General features: G+C 49.5%; 1 protein-coding gene across 1 annotated transcript; it reads right to left on the bottom strand.

Annotated features, from left to right (window-relative positions):
- Nucleotides 1-5: 5 nt before the first annotated feature.
- On the bottom strand, nucleotides 6-20,978 carry LBP (lipopolysaccharide binding protein). The gene is given in 16 exon segments (XM_014467405.2): nucleotides 6-392; nucleotides 2,608-2,684; nucleotides 3,493-3,556; nucleotides 5,562-5,604; nucleotides 6,140-6,207; nucleotides 7,474-7,641; nucleotides 8,425-8,484; nucleotides 9,731-9,907; nucleotides 10,448-10,539; nucleotides 12,344-12,380; nucleotides 12,382-12,411; nucleotides 13,644-13,707; nucleotides 14,318-14,473; nucleotides 17,427-17,555; nucleotides 18,941-19,055; nucleotides 20,846-20,978. Coding segments are annotated over 16 exon segments (1,458 nt in total). The 3' UTR covers nucleotides 6-347.
- Nucleotides 20,979-21,710: the final 732 nt, after the last annotated feature.

The following is a 21,710-nucleotide window of genomic DNA, read 5'->3' as shown; positions in this document are numbered from 1 at the left end:
GGTGGTTCCTTCAGGGAATCATTCAGTACATATTTATTGAGGACCCACTACGTGTCAGCACTGTGCGTGGGGATCAGACGGTGAATGAAAACGACGGTGCCTGGCCTTGACGATCTACAGGCCAGTGAGGACGATAGTCCATCCTGGCGGAGAAAGTAAAGTCCGGAGTTGAAGAGGGCCTGGGCATACTTCCCGAAGAGGACTGGGGGGCAGAGGCCAGGCAGACCTCCCCCCAGAGAGAACAGGAAAGTCTTCATCCTCCCAGAATCTCCGGGAATGGCCTGCAGATCTGGAGCAGCACCCTGCTGACCCCGCTGCGGCCTCCGAGCCCGTCTGTCTCCTCGCCCTCAAACTCTCAGGTACTGGATGTTGGCGCCTAAGAACAGGAAGTCCTAGGAGAGACAAGACAGAACAGGATGGTAAACGCATCCTCTGCTTCAAAGAGATGCTTCTCCGATGTGAAAGGAGGCCCACGTCTGTGGGAACACAAGCTCTGCCAGAAACCAGGTCAGTACATAAATCGCAGTGTGCCTCCGTCCCCAAGGTCTCCATAAAGCACTGCTTTTGCCAGCGACCTGCTCTAAGGCGGCGATTTATCTGCCATTTCCCAAGCTGCTGCTTCCGGGCAGGCCTCATAAATGTCCTCTGTGTCACCTGAATGCTCTCTCCTTGGCAAACAATACAAAATTGTGAGCCGCCAGGGTTTTCGCTCCCTCTTCCTTGTAGGTTTCCGTCACCCAAAGGGGCAGGAATTCTGCACTCAAGGCAAAGTCCTAGTTTTTCCCTCGGCAAGACATCCCCTGCCTTTGGGTGTCAAACGAATGGACAGAATGGAGCTCACAATTCTAATGAATAAGAGCATATAACACATCTTCCAATGACTTCCCACGTGCCACACTGAGCTAGACGCTTCCGTGCTTGGCCTCTTACTGTCCCAGGAGCCCAGTAGGCTACAGGCTACACCCCATTTTACAGAGGAGAAAACTGGGGCCAGCTGCATGAATTGTCACTCAGTCTTTGCTCGGAACAACAATCCGTCTGACTCCTTGTAAACGCCCAACCGAAGTTGGGTGTTGAGTATCTCAGCACCCAAAAGACTTTTGGAGATTTGACTTTCAAATATATCAAGTGGCCAGTGTTTCAACCTTCCTGGCCACGCCGCTGCCCTTCGCTCTCTTCGCAGCTGCTGTTTGCTGGATGTTGATGCTGTGCCAGGCACAATGCAGCCTCTCCTTCAGTGCCCACCATCCCAGTCACCCCACCTCACGGACACTGTCCCAGAAAGATACCCTGGACTGTGAGGCACAGACGGACCATAAAATGCTCGATTGAGTAGTGGAGAGAATAGTGAAGAATTAGATATGTTCCTTGGTCCTAAAATAGTTCAGTAAATTATGGTCCATCTGATGGATGAGGCAGTACTTAACACTGGGGAGGCGGGGGGGGGGACTAGATTGCAACAAAAAGAAAAAAAGAAAACATGTATGAGCACTAGCAATGCAACTATTCAAAACACAATTTTTTCAAATGCTTAGCGAGATAAAAAATACTGAAGGAAGTATATTAATATTCAAACTGTGGGTGTATGTGGGGGTAATGGGTCTATGAGGGGGAGCCCACCAAACACATATCCTATCTAATAAACAAATAATATGCAAATTAACCATCACTTCACGATAAAGGTGGCGGTGCCCACAGCCAATAAGGAGGGAATATGCAAATTGATGTGACAAAGATGGTGGCGCCGGTCGGAGCCATAGAGCCAAGCCAGCCAGAGAGCGGGCGTGGGAGGCTTGGCTTCCTTGGTTGCCCCAGCCGGCTCTGTGGCCGCTGCCCAGACAAAGCCATAGTGGCAGGGCCGAGGCAGAGGTGGTTAGGGGCGATCAGGCCAGGAGGGGACGGCAGTTGGGGGTGATCAGGCTGGCAGGGGGGACCAGTTGGGGGCAAGCAGGCTGGTGGGGGGCAGTTGGGGGCAATCAGGCCAGCAAGGGGGGAAAATGGGGGTGAGAAGGCCAGTGGGGGGGCAGTTGAGCATGAGCAGGCTGGCAGGCAGAGTGGTTAGGGGCGATCAGGCAGGCAGGCAGATGAGCAATTAGGAGCCAGCGGTCCCGGATTGCAAGAGGGATGTCCGACTGCTGGTTTAGGCCCAATCCCATTGGAGAGGGTGCAAGACAGGCTGAGGGACACATACGCCCCCTGCCCCCTGTGCACGAATTTCATGCACTGGGCCACTAGTTTATAATAAAGCTCTTCCACTTAAGAATTAAGACATTTTAAAAAGCTACAAATGGCTTTTAGAACTCAGCCTGTTGGCATATCTAGAATTACAGTATTTAAAAATGAACTAGTATTGAGGCTACCCCAGGTCACTCACGGTGAGGGGTAGAAGGCAGTTTAGTACTGACCATGTCAACTACCTTCCGCTCCCACAGAAGTGCCATTTGGAAGGACAGATGGATGGCTTCGTGGCAGTTAGCATCCCACCCCAGGCCAGGCTCTCCCAGCTGCAGGGCTGGGCTGGACCTCACCCACTGAGCTTTGGCCTCTGAACCTGGAAAGCTCAACAGTCCCCTCCCCAAACCGCCTGAGCCCCCTGAACCCACTCACCTTGTGGATCTGGACAACAGGGTCGTAGAGCTGAATACGTTTTAGCAGAGGAAGGGGGAAGCCTGATGCCAGTTTAGCTGGAGATTGAGGCACAACATTGAGAGAAATTTGTGAATAGCAATTATAGACAAAGAATTTATTTTTTTTAAAAAAAAGGCCTCTGTGCAAACTCTATACACAGCATAGTCTCATTTAATTATCACCAAAGACTGTGAAGTAGATAGGATTATTATTCTCATTTTACAGATAAGGAAATTGAGCCACAGAGTGGCCGAGTAACTTATCCTTGCTCACACAGCTAGAAAGGGGTCAAACTGGGATTAAAACCCAGGAAGGCTGCTACAGGAGCCCGAGCTTGCCGCCATGAGGCCATTTGGAAGGAGTGGTAGGCATGGGCGGGATGCACTCATGATAAGAAGCCGTGGGCATCTGCCCTCCACCCCCATGTTGCTTTCTATTGCAGCCAAATGAAATAGGGCGTAGGTCTTTATGCTTAAATGTTTAAAGGGTGTTGGCAACTGAATCAGAAATGTGAATTTAGAGGGGGCTGTCTTGTGCTCTCTATATGAACTTGGTCTTTAGTCTTTCCCTTGCCACTTCAGGGGAGGGGGGGGCACTTCCATGAGTCTCTTCTTCTCTTAGAAGGAGTTTCCTGTGCTCTGAATTGTTGCCCCAGGCCCCAGCCTTCATTAAGCCCTGGAGGGAGATGAGGTGGACTTCAACACTCCCATTGCGAAGACAGGCCCCTGACGCTCATAGGGAAGTGACCCGCCCAAGGTCTCATAGCCGGCAGGAGAACCCTGTCTCCTAACTCCAAGTCCAGCTCTCTTTCCCCCCAAAAGCAGTGTCCACTCTTGACTTGGAAAAATCCATAGTGATACTTACCATTGACCTCCGAGTAGAGGGTGTTGAGAATGTAGTAGTTGAGCAGCGCCTCTAACAGCTCCACCTGGTGGAGAACAGGAGAATGGCACATGTGGCCACTGTTCACCTGGTCACAGCGTTCTCCACCTGGCAGAGAACACTGTGACCACGTGCGCCATATTGCCCACCAATAAACCTCCACACAGCCACCCTGGGGGTGACATGGTACGGTATGTGCTGACATGGCAAAAGACTTGGAAAAAGCAAATTTCAGATAGATACCTACATCAAGATGTACACTTAAGTGTGCAAAAAGAGAAAAATGTTGGAAGACTACACACCCAACCATCTTTCCTCTAGGAAGAACATCGAAGTTTGGCTTAGCCTTGTCTTAAATATTCAAAAACAGTTTTTTACAGTGAGAATGTTTTCCTGAATTACTTGTGCAATAAACAAAATTTAAGACACACAAGTTTTTTTTAATATATTTTATTGATTTTTTACAGAGAGGAAGGGAGAGGGATAGAGAGTTAGAAACATCGATGAGAGAGAAACATCGATCAGCTGCCTCCTGCACACCCCGCAACCAAGGTACATGCCCTTGACCAGAATCGAACCTGGGACCCTTCAGTCCGCAGGCCGACGCTCTATCCACTGAGCCAAACCAGTCAGGGCAAGATACACAAGTTTTAACATTCACTATGTGCCAGGTGTAGGACCCAGAGCATTACATATATCTGCTTTAGTCTTTACAATAACACCTTTAAGGTGACATCAATGTCCCCATTTTATGGATAAGAAAACTGAGGCGATCAGAATGAAAGTGGCTTGTTAGACACTGGGCTGCAGGGTCAGAATTTGAATCCAGATTTATCTGATTCTATAGTTCTGGTTTGTTTTTTTTATCATATGTTCCAAAAACTTAATGAATACTCTTTTTGTGAATCTTTACATATGTTTTACAAATGTTTTAAACATTTACATGCCATGTCCAGATACAATATTAGTGTGTCATTATCCACTTTGTTCTCTGGGGACCCTGTGCACAGTGTCTCTCCACACTTTCTGTGTTTATTTCCTCTTCATAAGTACTTAAGGGACAGTCTGGGAGAGGAGAACAGGTGAGTGTGGTCAGAGGTCAGTATCCTTGGGACGCTGAAGAGGAAAACAACTACCACAAGTTCAAGTCTTCCCATGTCCTCCTCGGCCTGTGAGGAGCAGCTGCCATCACCCCACCTTCTCTCTTTTCAGAAATTTCCCCATGGTTGCTTCAGCCCACACCCATCTTCCCATTCTCTTTCCTCCTTTAATAGGGGACTATTTCACCACTTTTTTTTCTCTTTGTGAAAAGCATCTCTTCATTTTGTGTGCCCAGCAATTAATTTCTCTTGTTTTAATACAAGTCCCTATTTTCCTCCGGGGAACCCCCTTTCCAATTTCAGTCCATACTACTGGGGATTGCAAATTCTGGCTCCAGGAAACTTGGCTGACTGGCCTTGTCGTATTTCTGGCCATAGTGATTGGCTAAAGAATGGGCACATGGCTAAGGTTGATCTAATGAGAGCTAGCACAGGGATTTTTTTTTTTAATGAAACCACAGGAAATTTAGGGTTTTTTCACCAATGGGAATAACCTGCCTGAGAATAAAGCCAACACTGATAAAAGCAAACAGAGAGATGGAGGTTCTTGGTGCATTAATTTGAGCACCTGGGTCCAGCTATGCCTGGAATCTCTAGCCTTAGTAGTCTTCATTGTTTTTGTTTTGTGGTTGTTTTTTAATCACATGATTTTATATATTCCTCTTGTATGCTTAAGACATTTTTAGTTGGCTTTCTATTCCTTGCAGTTTAAAAAAAATTGGTCCAATAGGAGACTTAATGATAGACTGCCTTACATTGGGATGTAACTTTTGCTTCGCCCTGGGTTTTAAGTCCTTGAGAGCTTCTATACTTTTCTAGGGCAGAGAACAGCTCTTCTCCTTTTCCATTTTCTACTCTTAGGCACCGTGTAACATTGCTTAGTAAAGACTGAATGAATCAATACCCCAACCAAAACAATAATATTGATAAACAAAAACAATAATAACTTACATTGAATAGTCCAACTTTAGATTCTTTCAGTTCCACTTGTATCCTACAATAGATCAGAAATGATTCAGAGATGTGGGTACTATACCCACGGGATACTTAAGCCATGTGGCGTTCCCTGGAAAGAAGGAGGCACTGGCTTAAGAAGGCACATGGCCAAGGGTGGGGTAGGGGCAGGAGTGAAAAAGATGACTATCTAAAAACAATGATATCACCTTATTGGGAAGACTCAAAGAGGGGAGGTAAGTAGTGTAAAAGAGCTCAATCTTTATCACTTCAGGAAGTCAGTATAGCCGATGTCTAAAATTCATAGATTAAGAAAAAGCAGCATTGCTACATCCTGTAGAAGACTGGAAGTAATGGGGCTTAGGTGGAAAGGAAGTTGGTGAAGCAGGGCCAGAGGGGCAAAATAATTTGGCTAACTGGGGCAAGATTTAAGTTTCCCTCTTAAATGTTGGGCCCCTAACATTGACAGGAGGATCTGGTCACATCCCCACCTCCACTTACAGAGAATCAGCGAGTGCCAGCCAGATGGAGCAAGCCTGGTTGAGCGCCCCCATGTGGGTGGGAGGCTGACTTACTTTTCTGGCTTCAGGAACCCAGTGATCTTGCTGGTGTTGAAGGTCAACGTGGCCGACAGGTTAGTGGTCTGGAGAGTCCAGGAGAAGGAAACAGGTCTGAGTGAGGGAGGCTGTCATGTACTACGAGGACCAGCTGTCTTCTCTAAATACACAGCTCGATGAATTAAAGCAGGAACCTGCTAGTAGACTATAGACTCCCAGAAGGTTCATTGTAGGTGCTTGATGTTTGAACTTGAACATTTTTACTTGAAATGGTTGACTATGAGAACAGTAAACTTTGAACAGACTACTGAGAGCAAGTGTAGAGTACCTGTCCTGAGATCTCAAAGGGCTCACTTCTAGCTATGTCAGGACTAAGATTCAGCCCTGGGAATAACAATAACCTTGATAGTGATAATAGATTATATTTTCATTTAAAATATATTGATGGTGACAAAAATTCTCATAACAATATCAAATTGTAGATATAGCATGTGGGTGCAATTACCCTTCTAGAAATGTCTTTTGTTGAGTTTCAAACCTAAAAGAAAAGAACAAAATTCTCCGCCCAGTGAGCAAGAGTCCCCAAAGGCTCCGAATCCTTTCCCTAGAAGATAGGGTCCCCAGGGGAGGGGGGGGGGGGGCGCTCTCTCGGTGTTTAACTCAGGGGGAATGTAACCCAGGGACTTGATTAAACAAGTGATGGAATTGCTGAAAAGCCAATAAATAAATAAATAAATAAATAAATAAATAAATAAATCGAGCTGAAGTGGCAACTCAGGGATTAACAGAGGCAGGAAGCTACTTCCACCTCAAGGCCAGAAGAACAGAGAGAGGTGGGGTTATGGTAGCCACCATGGAGGTGACAGTCACTCCCCCTGTCTCTGTCCTAGACAAAGAGAGGGAAAAATGCTCCGCTTCTTCCTTCCTCTTGCCCTCCATTCTCTTGATAGTGCCTTCGATTGGCTGACCTAGCTGGATGTCAGAGTGCTGCCAGGGATCCTGGGAAATGTAGTCTTCAGGGGTCAGCTATAGATGCAGAGCCAACAGGTCAAAGACCCCTATGCCTTCCTTCCCACAGCAGCCCAGACTCACTTGCTGCAAACAGCTACATTAAACAAATAAACCTGCCATCAGCTGCCTAAGTATATTCATAATAAATGTAATGAAGTAAATTAATAGGGTGCTACAAGAGAAAAATGACAAGGAGCCTAAGGTGCATTGGGGTAAGAGCAATCGAGAAAAGCCTCTTTGAGGAAGTGGTATTCAAGTTGAAATCTGAAGGAACTGGACCGGTGGTGAGTGGGGGGAAGCACACGGGAAAAAGGAACAGCATTTGCAAAAGCAAACCTTACCACGCCGAGCTGGAAGATAAGCTCCCTGGCAGAGTTAGGCAGGAGCACAAAGCCCTCAACCTCCATCTGGGGGGCCAAGGACAGGTTCCCAGGGCTGAAGTTCAGGACGGGGGCAGAGACCACTCTTCCCTGGAGCTCCAGGTTCATGTTGGGGTAGCGTTTGGCCAACTGGGGGCAGAATGAGGAGATTAGGTCAAGAGAATGAAACGTACGGGTTTGCAGGGAGAGCCTGGAGGGCGGCAGGTAACTCTGAGCGTGCTTTCTGGTGGTTTTTACTCCCATAAAATGCTCTGTGCCTTTTTCTCTTAGTGGTGTCATAGGACACTGTTCCATGAACACAGGGAGTGGACATTATCATGGCAAAACCTTACAGACAGCCCTAGCCAGTTTGGCTCGGTGGAGAGAACATCAGCCTGTGGACTGAAGGGTCCCAGGTTTGATTCCGGCCAAGGGCACATGCCTGGGTTGCGGGCTCGATCCCCAGTAGGGGGCGTGCAGGAGGCAGCCAATCAATGATTCTCTCTCATCATTGATGTTTCTATCTCTCCTTCCTTCCTCTCTGAAATCAATAAAGAAATATTTAAAAAAACACACACAAAAAAAACAAAACACACAAAACCTTACAGACAACTGAATGCCCAGTGGGGTTAGATCGGTGACAGTCCCCAGGCATTGTATTCCGTTGTGCATGGGTCATGATGGCATTCCTTGGGATTCTCAGATGGCACCTGTAAGGCTGGGCAACCTGTGGTCCCAGGAGACCCCGGGCTCAGGCCAGTGCTATTGGGGCTTTGAAGGGAGGAAAGTCCCAAAGCCTGCAGCACTCTGGCCTTCACTGAGGGGCTCGTTGCTATCTTCTGACTCTTGGTCAAGCTGAGAGGAGCCTGGGGGGTTTTAAGGAGAGACCCCTGAAGGCTGGCCTGCACCACCGAGGGCCAAGGGGAGCCTTACCCGGGGGACGAAGGCGCGGAAGGACTTGGTGGTCAGTCGGATGTTGGAGGTCGGTGGAACCTGCAGTGAAGAGACGCAAAGAAGTTTTAGGGTGCTCCTTCCAGAACTGAAGGTCTGAACAGAGAGGGAGAGGTGGCGGGTGTTTCGGACTGGAACTTCTCGAATGCCCGGGGTTACCATGGCAGTGACAAGAGGCCTGTCTGTCATTCAACAGGGGCACATGAGACCGCAGGGACTCTCTGCTCTCCGTGGGACACAGGGACATGCGGGACCCGCTCAGTGCGTTCATGACAGTGGGATTTGCAGTCACACAGACTAGGTTTGGCTCCTGGCTTTGTCACGATGTGGTCTCGGGCCACTCCCTTCACCTCTCTGAGCTTCGACTCCCTCACCTGTGAAATTGGTTAACAATAGTCCCCACCTACCATGGCATCGTGAGGGTTCAGTGAAATGGTGGGTACAACACCTCTGGCACAAGGCCTAACATATAGTGGGCACTCGGTAAAGCACAGTTATGTGATCCCGTCTGCAAGAGAAAGGACTGCAGCACGTGGGATGGGGGAATCAGATGTGATGATGGGAGGAAAAGTCACCCAGTCATTCACCAGGTGGCCCCTGATTTATCACCAGGGAAACCGGATCATCCAAATTGGACCACCCTGTGTTTTCCCACCATCCTGACATTGTTCACGGGCTACAAGAGCTACTAGAAATAACCTTCTGAAACCCAGAAATATTAAAGATGTGATCCACTCTAAAATTTAGTATCCCTTATACAAAGCCACATTTGAGAACATTGTTTTAGAGGTAAGTGCTAGAACTTTGTTTCTGCTTTTTACCACGAATCACTAAATCATGTTCCTTTTTACTTTGACTACAAGGAAGCTCCATGGGTCCAGTGTCTTCATAATTGTGCTTTATTTTTAACTTGGTCTTAATTTACTATTCATTTCATTCTCTAAAATCTTTTTTTAAAAAAACAAACAACAAAAACCTACAAACTATCAGAATGAGAGAAATTATGAATTAGAATAACAGATCTAGACTGAGGGAAGGGGGAGAGAATAAAACACAGACAAGCAAGCCACAAAGTCTTCTACAGTTGTTATAAGAAAGAACTTTGATTTTGAGCTTCCTGGCAGCCAAAGTGAGAAGGGAAATTGTACTGACATATTTTTCCTGGTCCTGATCTTTTTTCTTAGTCATAATTTATTACTTCGCTGATGTAAATCAGGCAGAAAGGAAAGAAGGAAGAGAAGCCAGGTTACATCATCATTTGTAAGCATTATTCTGTCGCCAGCCTCACCACATCATCTGTGATGGAGAAGTTCAGGTACCCTGCCTCATGATATACCAGGCTGGCTGTGTTGAAGACATAATCAGAGATGGCAAAGTAGACCATTCGGGTGTGTTCCTCAGGAAGGCTCATGACAGGAGCAAGGAAAGCAACTGGGGTGCGATGTTCACGGTTAAAAATTTCAGCCTGGAGAGAGAAAATAAGGTCCATTTGAATTTTCAAAGTTTACCTCAGGGCTGGACTTCTGAGCTAGGTAGTCACTATACAGGTTGATTGGGTGGGGGGGGGGGGGGGGTACTGGCTAGAGACACTGCCTGAAACTCCACCATTAAAGATGTTTTCCTTTGGGTCTTCCTTTCCTAAAGTGGTGCATGTCCAGAATCCCTTAATAAAACACTCGCCAGCTTTGGTGTATTAACCCACAAGACGTATAGGCCAGACCTCCTGATTGAGCTCATCTGCATGGAGGGCAAGGTGAAGGAGAGGAAGGGGGGAGGGGCGGGGAAGCTACAGGCCTAGGAGTTTTCAGAGCCTTGGGAGAGGAGCCTGGCCCTGGGAACACTCCCCACCACTCCCGGTTGCCCCCCCCTCAACACAGCTGGAACCAGGGGAGATGAGGACAGAGCTGAGCCAGGCGGACCGGAGGCTCCGAGAAAGAGCTGATCCTGAGGGACGAATGCCTCGCTGAGGCAGGACCCACCCAAGCCCCTGCTCCAGGACCCTCACCTTCAACATCACGTCCAGCATTTGGGCTGCTGCCCGAGGGGCCTCCATTAAGCTGTAATCAATGCCGGCGACACTGTCGATCTCTGTCGTGACTGTGAACCGGGGGAGGGGCAGAATCAGGAGCCGGAGGAGGAGAAGGGGTGAGGCTCTGACTGACCTACACTCCGGTGACTTTCTTCAGAGCCCCTGCCCCACTTTCTTCAGAGCCCCTGCCCCTCTGCCTCCAGACCCTCCACCAGCCCAGCCCTGGGCAAAGAGCTGCTTCATAAGAGAGAGACCAGCTGGGTCTTTTGTCCCACTAGTGGATTAGCCATCAGGGGAGGGGTGTGTTCTGCCTGAGAGTGAGTGGGTTCCACACATACACACACGCACACGCACACGCACACACACACGCACCCTGAGGGTGAGCGGAACCCAGGTCTGGCAGCCCATTCACACCAGGAGCTTCATGCCAAGGAAGCTACACAAGGGGGATAATTCTCTAACCAAGGGTATTGCTCCCCAAGTTTACAACTGAGGGGAAACTGACCTCCTTCAACACAAACCAATTAGCCAGGAAGGTCGGCATGTGCAGAGGGCTCAGACTCTCCCCCCAACGCCCTGGAGGAACAGGGGGTCTGTATCTCACACAGGACTGTCTGTGCCCGCCTGGGCCTCCGCTGGAGGGGATGCCCACAGGTGAGCGTAGGGGCCAGGCTATCAGAGGACACCTCAGGCTGTTTGTCAGGGAGCGAACCACAAACTTTACCTGTGCCTCCCGGACCCAGGGTCTCCACTTTTGAGGACTGTGCTACGATACACTCACATGTGCAGGCAAGGAGGTTGGGCGAGGTGCCGCCTTCCCCATGTGGGCAATAGCAAGGAGGGCACCAAGCCTGCATGCCCAGAGCCTGGGGACTTAATAAATAAATGAAGACACAGCCATCGGAGGGACTACTACACAGCTACTAAAATGAGGTCTGTTACAGCTCTGTTGGAAAGCTGTTTGTCAGGATCCGATCATGTTGAAACCATGCATACCAGGTGAGCCTGCAATTTCACTCCTAGTGTAACCCAAAGACATGCGTTACATGAGCTAGAATATTCATAGCAGTGCTATGCATAATGTCGAAAACTGAAGCTACCCACATGACCTTCAACAGTAGAATGGAGGGACTCTGACTCAGCGGAATACTACACAGCAAGGAGAAGGAATGAGCTCACTACATGCAACAACACGGGTCAAATTCATTTTAAGGCTGAACAAAGATGCCTTTGCTTTTAGTAAAAGACTTTAAGTGCTGCAAGGCTCCATCCATGGACAAAATGCAAAACTAACCTTTGCTGGTAGAAGTTGGGGTAGTGGTTACCGTGGAGCGGTGGGTAGTGACAGAAGGAGACCCGAGAGAGCAATCATATTCTGTATATTGATCTGGGAGCTGGTATATATGTGCTCAGTTTGTGAAAATTCTTCAAGCTGTTCACTTATAATGGGAGCGCTTTTCTCTAAGTATTGACTTCCACAAAGAGATTTTTTTAATGAGATCAGTTTATATGCACTGATATAGAAAGATCTTCAACATATACAAGTTACACAAGGACAATGTCTATCCTGTGTACATTAATATTACAATTATGCATGTGCGTCTATATTCATGAACAAAGGAATATATATGAATGTATGTTCATATGCGCATGTGTATGTATATGTATATGCATATTTGTATATGCAAAGAAAATATTGAAGAGGATACACCCAACACAGAGATTACCTCTTGGAAGAAAATTTGAGGAGAAAAAGGGACTTTTAATTTTTACTTTCTGTACTTCTGTCCCACTTAAGATTTTGTAAGATACATATATGCTCTTATGAGAATTAATAGAAATAAACTGTCCGGTGGGGGGGGGGCACCCTACCTGGAAGAGTTTGGAGGTAAGGCTGTAGGTCAGACAGAGGTCACCGATTTCTGGATAATTTCGCAAACCTGAAAGGATGGGAGAGAAAGCCTGAGGGAGTTCCCTGGCGCTGTGCTAATTGCTTTAGTCACATTTCACATATTTGCTCATTGCTCATTGATTTTATAAAAACGTATAAGTACTTACTATGTGCCAGGCACTGAACAAACAGAAATAATCAGAGACACTTAGGTCCCTACATGAACCCCAACAGGGACCAATCAGACCTTCCCAAGTCGATCCCAGGGCTGGACATCTGAGTTAGGGAGTCGCCTACACAGGCTGATGAGGGGACACTGGCCGGAGGCACTGCCCTGAGCTCCCCCATTGCAGACAGTTCTTTTGAGCAGCCCCGGGCTCCCGGAATGTAGAGGGGAATAGCAGAACTGGATAGTAGGGAGATCTGCCATCCAAGTAAGTGTGTATTTAAAGGAGGTACTTCCAAATGTCATCACTTAACAGGCTGGCTGGATTGCTCATTGCTCTCTGTGTCCTCCGACTCAGTACAACATGGCAGTGAGGTGCTGGAGAAGCAGATTTGCATGTTTCCCACACTCACCTAGACCCCAGGACCCCAGAAGACAAGGCACAGAATGCAGCTTGCCACACCCATCTGTGGGGATGCCCGCTATTCCGATTCAACCACCAGGGGGCACTCAGAGCCAAAGCAGACCTTGGACCAAGGTGCAGGGATATAAGTGTATTTCCCTCTTTCCTCCTACATTACTTTCTCCCTCCCCAGGCACACACTGCTACAGACACAGCTCCAGGCGAGTGACACCTCCGAAATGGGAGTGAAACGTTTTTGTTTGGGCCAGAGATATAACAATTTGGAGGTTTCACATAATTTTTTAAATGGGAAAAACTGACACTATCGCTGCCTTCCCTCCCAAGGCAGGTGCTCATGTGCTTGCCCAGGTAGGAACCGGGTTCTCACCTGGTTCACACGCCCTTGAAGTTTCCTGCCTGGTTGCTGCAGGCATCTAAGTGCTGCTTTTCCTTTGGGCCTTTGTGGGGCAGTGGGGCCCAGCGAGCAAGACCAAGCGGAGGGTGGGGCGGGAGTCTGCTGGCCCCTGCTTCCGACCCTTGGCCAAGCATCTAACCATTCTCTGCTTTACAGGACAGACGCAGAGTCCAGAGACCTACGTGCCGGCCCAGCGGACACACCAGCTCTGCCACCTGCGGCAGGTGATTTGTTCTCTCTGGGCCTTGGCCCACGTATGACTTGAGCCCAGCCCTTCTGTGGCTCTGACATTCTTACCTTGCTCTCCAGTATTTCTCGGAATCTGGACTCGATCTGGTTGTGGAAGAGATTCAGCAGCCACCTGGGGAACGGAGCACAGGGCAAGGCCAGCTGTGTGCCACTGAACACAGTGTCGGTGAGGCCGCCAGGAAAGCCAGGCCCTGGCCTCCGGCAGGCCGGTTCCCGAGGGAGCCCTCCCTGCCCCAGGGTGGTACCTGCTGTGACCCAGGGTCCCAGCTCCGGGCATACTCACTGATTCAGGGCATCTGGCATCCCAGCCCCGGCTGCGCCCCAAGCGAATTCAGTCGATTTGGGGGAGGGGCTCAAGAACCCACATTTCCCTAATCAAGGACACTCCACTCAAAGACACTTGCCCAAGGGCTTGTATGTTTCTCATAAACTCTCCTTTGGCCAAAAGCCCTGGTGTTCCTCCAACAGCCACATTTCATTGGCCTGAGGTAGTTCCTGAAAACGTCTGGTGGAAATGGCTCCCCAGGACTCCTGGCTGGAATCTGTGTCTGTTAATCTGTCCCTCTCAGCGGTGTCCCCAATAACAACCCCCAAGTGCCGTGATGGGCTCGTGCATTACGCCTGGACCTTTGTGCTTGTCAGAGGCCAGGTCGCCGGCTGGCTGGCTGGACCTCCGGCTGCAGCCAGGGGTCCAGCTGGCCACTGCCCCTGTGGTGACCTACCCCAAGTCTCCCGACATGTCCACCTCCACATCACGGATGTGGGTGCTGCAGCTGGAGGCAGTGACCGTGGGCCTCCCCAGGGGCTCGCTGCCCAGGACCAGGTTGACGGAAATGGTCATGCCCTTGATGTGCACGTCAAAGGAGCCGTGTAGCCTCCTGGAGGAGATGAGAGAAGAATGGTGGATTCCTCGGCGAGGTCAGCCACCGTGTGGGGGGAAAAATGAAATCTGAAGCCCAGTTCTCACCCGAAAATAAGTGGAGCTGGAGCAAAAATTTAATTACAAAAAATTTTACAAATACTATTACAAAGCAAAGATTTATTACAAAGAAGTCCATAAAATATCTATAACAAGCATATCCAACTCGCAGCCCGCAGGTCGCCTGCCTTGTTTATTTGGCCCGTGTTAGCCTCTGAGTTTGACATGCTTGGTCTATAAGAAAGCGTGGGTTCGCTTGTTTATAGTCAGGGATGGGCAAAGGCCCTTCTAGGGAGGATCCAGCTCTCAGAAGCCACAAAGGAAAATTAAAACTTCAGTGAACAAAAAGTGCCACATGCAAAGTAAAAAACACACAAAACTGCATCACGAGCGAGCCAGAGCTAATTTCCTTCAAATATGAGCTCATTTCCTTAATACACAAAGAACAAGCTTACACTAATTAATAAGGAAAGGACAAACCAACCAAAAAGAAAAGAGATCAAAGACAGGAACAGGAAGTTTGACTGCAAATGAGCATGTGAAAGTTATTAAAAATAAAAATCACTACGATGCCAGCTTCCACCGATCAGGTTGATAAAACTTTTGAAGTTTTAACGGCCAGTGCTTGTGAAGGTATGGGCCACAGAAGCCCCAGGCGCTGTGGCTGGGCGAACACCTCTGGAATACAGATTTGTGGGATCCCTCCTAATTACACACACATCTTTGGCCCAGTAACCTGACTTCTAAGCCTTTACTCTGTGGCTCTTCTGGCCAAGATATATGTGTGGGGCAGCTCACTGAAGTGTCATGAGTAATAGCAAAAACAGAGAAAACCACCTATAGGTCAACTAGTAGGGACGGTTCAGTGAGTTGTGGGCATCAATGCTATGCAGCCTTTAAAAAGAATAAGGCCAGCCCTGGCTGGTGTGGCTCAGTTGGTTGGATCATTGTCCCATAAATGAAAAGGTAGAGGGTTCGATTCTCAGTCAGGGCACATACCTAATTGCATGTATGGGAGGCAACCAGTCCATGTTTCTCACATCAATGTTTCTCCCCTCCTCCCCCCCTCTCTCTCCCTTCCTCTCTCTCTAAAATCAATGAACATATCCTTGGATGAGGATTTTTTTTTTAAAAAGGCCAAAAGTAGTCTATCTATACAATGGACTATTACCCATCCATAAAAAGGGATAAAGTCCTGATGTATGCTATAATGTGATGAATCTCAAAAAAATGATGCTAAGTGAAGAAGCCAGACACAAAATGTCACATATTGTATGATTCCATTGATATGAAATGTCCAGAACAGGCAATCCACAGACAGAAGGCAGACTGGTGGTTACCTGAGGGTAGAGGAGGGAGAAATGGGGAGTGACTGATTAATGGGTATGGGGTTATTTATGTCTTGGGGTGACAACATGTTTTAGAACTAGACACAGGTGGTGGTTGCACAATATTGTGAATGTACCAACACCACTGACTTACCAGTATATACTTTAAAATGGTTAATGTTATATTCTGTGAATTTCACCTCAATAAAAATTTTACATTGGAAAAAAGGTTAAAAAAATGAGGTAGATCTTTACATGCTCCTATGAAGAGATCTTGGATATACTTTAGTGAAAAAAGCCAGGGCAGAAGAGTGTGGTCTGATTTCTTTCATGGAATTGAAGGAATGTATATATATATCTATATATATATATATATATATATATATACTATTTATATATATATACACACACACACACACACACACACACACATATGTATATATATATACACACACACACTGAGCATCTTGCTAAAGCATCATTGTCCAACAGAAATATAATGTGAGCCACATTGGTCATTAAAATTTTCTAGTAGCCATGTTAAGAAAGGCAAAAAGAAAGAGTAATTCATTATAATTATCATTTCCACATGTAATCAATCTAAAAATTATTATCAGTGACGGCATGCGGCAGAAGCTGCTACACAGACAGTGCAGGTCTAAAGTGGACATACGGTCAGGTCCCCCAGAAGAGACTGGGCAGCCCTCTTTTACCGGCTGAATTGTGCCCCGCCCCCAGCCCATACGTAGAGGGCCTAAACCCCAGGACTCGGAATGTGACTGTACTGAAGACGGAGCCTTAAAGGGGTGATTAAGTTAAAACGAGCCCCCTAGGATGGGCCCTAATTCATCTGACTGGTGACCTTGTGAGAAGAGGAGTTAGGACCCACGCAGAGAGGCCCGGGTGCATGCACAGAGGGGTGACCATGTGAGGACACACAGGGGGCGGCCATCTGCAAGCCAAGGAGAGGGGACTCAGAAGAAACTAGACCTTCTGACGCCTTCATTTCGGACCCCTAGCCTCCAGATGTGCAAGAAAGATAAAATTCTGATGCTTCAACTGGGAGTCTGGGGGATTTCGTAACGGCAGACGAACCCACCTTCCATCCAAGGACCCTGGAGGGTCCAAGTGCCTGGGGAGCCTCCCTTGACCAATGGCAAATAGGAAGACGGGTCGCCTGTCTGCATTGGGGTAACTCAGAGGGGTGCTCCATCCACACTGTCCCCAGAGGGTCTCAGGAGTGTCTTCCTTCCCTTCCTGCCTCCCTTCCCCCAACCCCTACGGGTGCTTCCTTAGATCATTTTCCAGATAAAGTACCTTCACTTGAAGCCTTGGGGTCTGCTGTTGGGGGAAGCAAACCAAGAAAACACACTATTATCTCACTTAGCTCATGGACACCCTCACCAGGGAGGCAGAAGATGGGAAGAGATTGGCCCAAGAGCCAGGACTTGGAACCTGGGGGTCTCTGGCCTTGGACTCCCTCCATCCACCATGTGGCCCTCCGATGAGTGAGGAACTCCTTGGACCCAAGAAGAATGGGACCAAGGCCAAGGGCCCGAGAGCCTGGGAGTCGAGCAAACTTACACGAATGACTTGCGCACCTTCCAGTCGCCCTGGACGCGTATGGAGGAGTCGGAGATGGATAGGCTCAGGCCCTGGTCAGGAACGGGTGTCAAAGCAGAGCTCAGCAGCTCACAGCTGTGGATGTGCAGGCTGGGGAGAGAGACACGGAAGGCAGCATCAGCCCTGGCCGGGGCCTTGATCTCGCCTTGTACCTCCCCCCAGTGGGGACTGGACCAGCAGGGCTACTTCAGGCAGGTGTCTGGTTACCCCCACATGCCAAGTGCCTGCTGTGTGCCCCACACCAACCACACAGCCAGGCAGGCACCTTGCACCCATTGTGTCACAGCCTCACAGAGGGGTCAGGACTATCCTTGTTCCCTTTTCACAGAGGAGGAAATAGAAACTCACAGAAGAGGGGCATTTGCCCAAAGTCACACACTCAGGATCAGAGTCTACAAATCTCATGCATCGGGGTGGGATCTGAGTACGGCCCATGGACACACCCCTCTGGGTTTGCACCTCCCTCCCCCTGCCATCCCCTCCCTTAATACATTCAGGTGTGTGTGCGTCGGGGGGAGTGAGGATCAGATTCAGGGAAGGCCAAGGGCAGCTGGAGTAAAGACGCCAAAAGGGCTGAGGGCAGCAAACCAAGGTGACACACTGTTGTGGCCATCAGTGGGAAAAGAATGGCCAAGTCCCATTTTATCTGTCTGGCAGCGAGTAGGTGCTCAATAAACGCTTGCTGGTAGACTGAATAAAAGAAGGAAGGAAACAATGGTCGTGAGCAGGGAGGGAGTGACGAGCTGTGGGCTCAATTCCCCTCCTTTCATTGTCTGCCCCTCAAACACTGCCTCGTGTGTGTGTGTGTGTTTTTTTTAGCATCAGTTGCTCAGCTATATATATATATATATATATAAAAGGCTAATATGCAAAGTGTCCCCTTGGGAGTTCGATCACTCTCAATGATGTGTACTGACCACCAGGGCACAGAAGGAAGGAAGGCCCCGGCTGGCAGCTGGAGGCCCTGATCAGCCTTGATCACCAGCCAGCCTAGGGACCCTACCCATACAGGAATTTCGTGCATCGCGCCTCTAGTATATAATAATCCTTTGAAGACTCAGCTCAAATGCCACCTCCTCTGGGAAGCCTTCCTTGACTCTTCCAGATGTTCAAACCTCAGCTCTAACCTTTGGGTACTGTGTCTAAAGTTTAAGGTCTATCTTCCCTTCCAGACTAAATCCAAGGGGTCAGACTGGAGCCTGGATTATTATTACCCAAAGGAGGTAGCAGTGTCATCCCCATTTCACAGGTAAGGAAACTGAGGCTCAGGTCCACAGTCAGTATGTCTTCATTTATATTTGTTTCATGAGCAAATAGAGGAGCCAGTTCCCTCCCTGAACTTCCTTCTGAACTCGGAAGGAACTATGCCACTGTCTGTCCCAGAGGGTTCCGACCCAATCCTCAGGCTCTCCCTCCCTCTCCAGGCTCCCATCCCTGCCCGGCCGACTCGGGGTCCCAGCAGAAGGGAGCCCCACCTGTGGAACTCGTAGTGCCCACGTCCAACATGCTTGATCTTGAAGTCCCCAGTGAAGTCGGGCAGCATAATTTTATGCAGCTCACTTTGCAGAGCCACCAGCCCCTCCTTGGCCACTGCGGACAGGAAGAAGCTGAGAGTCAGCCTAGTCGGCCTGCCTCCCTCCCCTCCAATCCCTTCAGAGGCTCCCACCACCCAGGGAGAGACGCCGACTTCCTTATTGACGCTCATTCCAGTATGGGTTATGGAGCCCTTCTGCATACCAGGATATCACGGCATTACATGGGTTACGTGCCCATTTCATGGTGCGGAAACAGGATGCCTGTGTCAGCAACTCCATGGGGGGAGAAGGGCCGGCCGTGTGCTTGTGTGTGTGGGCGGTTCTCGTTCCTTCATGGGTGGTTCTCATTCACTCCCAAATCAACTACTTGCATCCTTGTGTCTGTTGGCTAGTGGGAACCCAGCTAAGTGTCTTCTAGCCTGAGTAGGAGGATTTTAGGGATAGAATCCAGACTTTGGCATCTTTCTAGCTGGGTGACCTTGAACAAGTCCTCAGCCTTCACTTTCTCCATCTGTCAAAACGCAGTGATGATACTTTCCTCCTTGGGGTGCGGGACGATGAAAGGAAACCCCTGCAGAGCACTCAGGGGCTGGGAGGATCAAAGGCAGCCCTGGCGTGGTGCCTGGCACACCGCAGGCGCTCAGCAATGCCGGGAACAGCCAGGCGGGTTTACACAGTAAAAACACTGGGAGGACCGAAAAGTCCAACACCAGGGAGCCGGTTACATAAACACGGCACATTCACACGCGGAAGGGACAAAGGCAAATTTTGCTTGATTTAGGGTTTCAGTATAAACAGGACCTTCTGTTTGTTCTGAAATATGAGGGAGCCAGGATTCTGCCCTCAAGGAGGACATGCGTACACGGCTGACCAGCGGTCTGCCTCTTTTCAACGTGCATTCCTCCCTCAGCAAAAGCATGTGCCGGCCCCCGTGCGGCGTGCTACCCCTGGCCTCTGGCTAACTCCCCCTTACCTGTTCTACCTCCCCTCCCCGGGGAGACTTCCCCGACTTCCTTCTCTGCCCCCAGCCGGTCTGGGCTCCCAGCAACCTTTCCTGAGGGAATGTCATTACCCCATTTAATAGATAAGGCAATCGAGGCTCCATGAATATGAGGAACTTCCCTTGATCGGTTCTGTGGGGAGCAGTGTATAAATACCCCCGATCCCTTGCCCCATGGATGGATGAATTCTGATGCATTGTTTCGGCATCTTTTAAAAAATACTCCTACTTTTAAAGAATACTCCTATTCTTTAAAATGGAGGTATAAAATACATAAATACCCAAAGGGCACCAATCATAAGGGATTGCCAGGTCATTTTAAAGCTGCAATACACACCTGTAACCACCACCCCAGCTGAGAGGCAGGCAGCACCTTCCCAGCACCCTGCAGGCTCCCTCGTACACCTCCCGGTCTCCACTGGCCAGAGGTAACCACCGTTCTGACTTCTAGTTCTCAGGCACATATTTTCAAACTTTACCAAGAATTTCCCCAGTGGAATTGCTGCAGTCCATGGGTGGGAGCTGGTTTAGTAACATCCCCCTCCTGCCCTCCTGCCCTCTCCCATCTCCTGTTGCCTCTCCCCTACGGTGTGTCCTGAAATCAACTCCCAAATCAACTACTTGCACCCAAATCCTTGTGTCTGTTGACTGGCAGGAACCCAGCTAAGACAAGGAAGTGCCTGAGCGACTCAGCGGTTGGGTGATGAGGCCAGAGTTCCAGCCAGGGCCGCCTGGCCGGAAGGCCACATGGCCGGAGGAAGAGCGCCCTGTCTGTGAGCCGCGAACCCAGAGCAGCCTGGTGCCAAGCGGGTCAGCCAGTCCAGCCCACAGCCATCGCTCCTTACCATACTGCAGGCCCTGGTCGGTGATCCTGGCGACCAGGCCGGGGTTGGCCCCCGGAGCCCCCGGGGCCCCGGGGGAGGACGCGAGCAGCAGCCCCAGCAGCAGAGAGGGCAGGACCCTGGCCAGGGCCCCCATCCTGGAGTCTGGGTGGATGGGCAGGACTGCGCAAGTGCAGGCGGGGCCCAGCTTCCTTAAGTAGCAGCTACGCGGGCTGGGGCAGCTCCTGTGTGGGGACAGGTTCCTGGAATCAGGACGGGACGGGGAGGCACAGGGCCTGGAACCTGCTTGCGACACAGCCGGGGTCATGGGTCAGACTTCGATGCCAGTTGCTGCTGCCCCAGGGTCAGAGGGTAGGTTGGCCCGGCCCCAGGTGACCACATCTGTCCACTCCGCCCACACAAAGACCCCGTGAGCATTGCTAGGAAGGCCGGGTTTACACACCAGGGGACTGGCGCTCAGAGAGGCTGGCACATGCTCAAGATTTACACCCAGGCCCTAACCGGTTTGGCTCAGTGGATAGAGCGTCGGCCTGCGGGCTGAAAGGTCCCAGGTTCTATTCCGGTCAAGGGCATGTACCTTGGTTTGTAGGCACATCCCCAGTGGGAGATGTGTAGGAGGCAGCTGATCGATGTTTCTCTTTCATCGATGTTTCTAACTATTCCTCTCCCTTCCTCTCTGTAAAAAATCAATAAAATATATTTTTAAAAAAAGATTTACACCCAGGAAAGGGCCGAGAGCTGGGACTCAAAGCCAGCCTGGTGCCTCCAGATTCTCTCCTCTTTATACTCCAGTCTGTTTAACAAAGAACCATCCCCACCCCCAAGCCCACCCCGCCGTGGGAAAACAGGCTTTCTCCAGCGTTGGTGG

This window comes from Myotis lucifugus, unplaced genomic scaffold (assembly GCF_000147115.1).
Source record: "Myotis lucifugus unplaced genomic scaffold, Myoluc2.0 scaffold_393, whole genome shotgun sequence".
NCBI classification, from domain to species: domain Eukaryota; kingdom Metazoa; phylum Chordata; class Mammalia; order Chiroptera; family Vespertilionidae; genus Myotis; species Myotis lucifugus.
The sequence above is the reverse complement of the archived record's forward strand: the minus strand, read 5'-3'. Positions and strand labels throughout refer to the sequence as shown.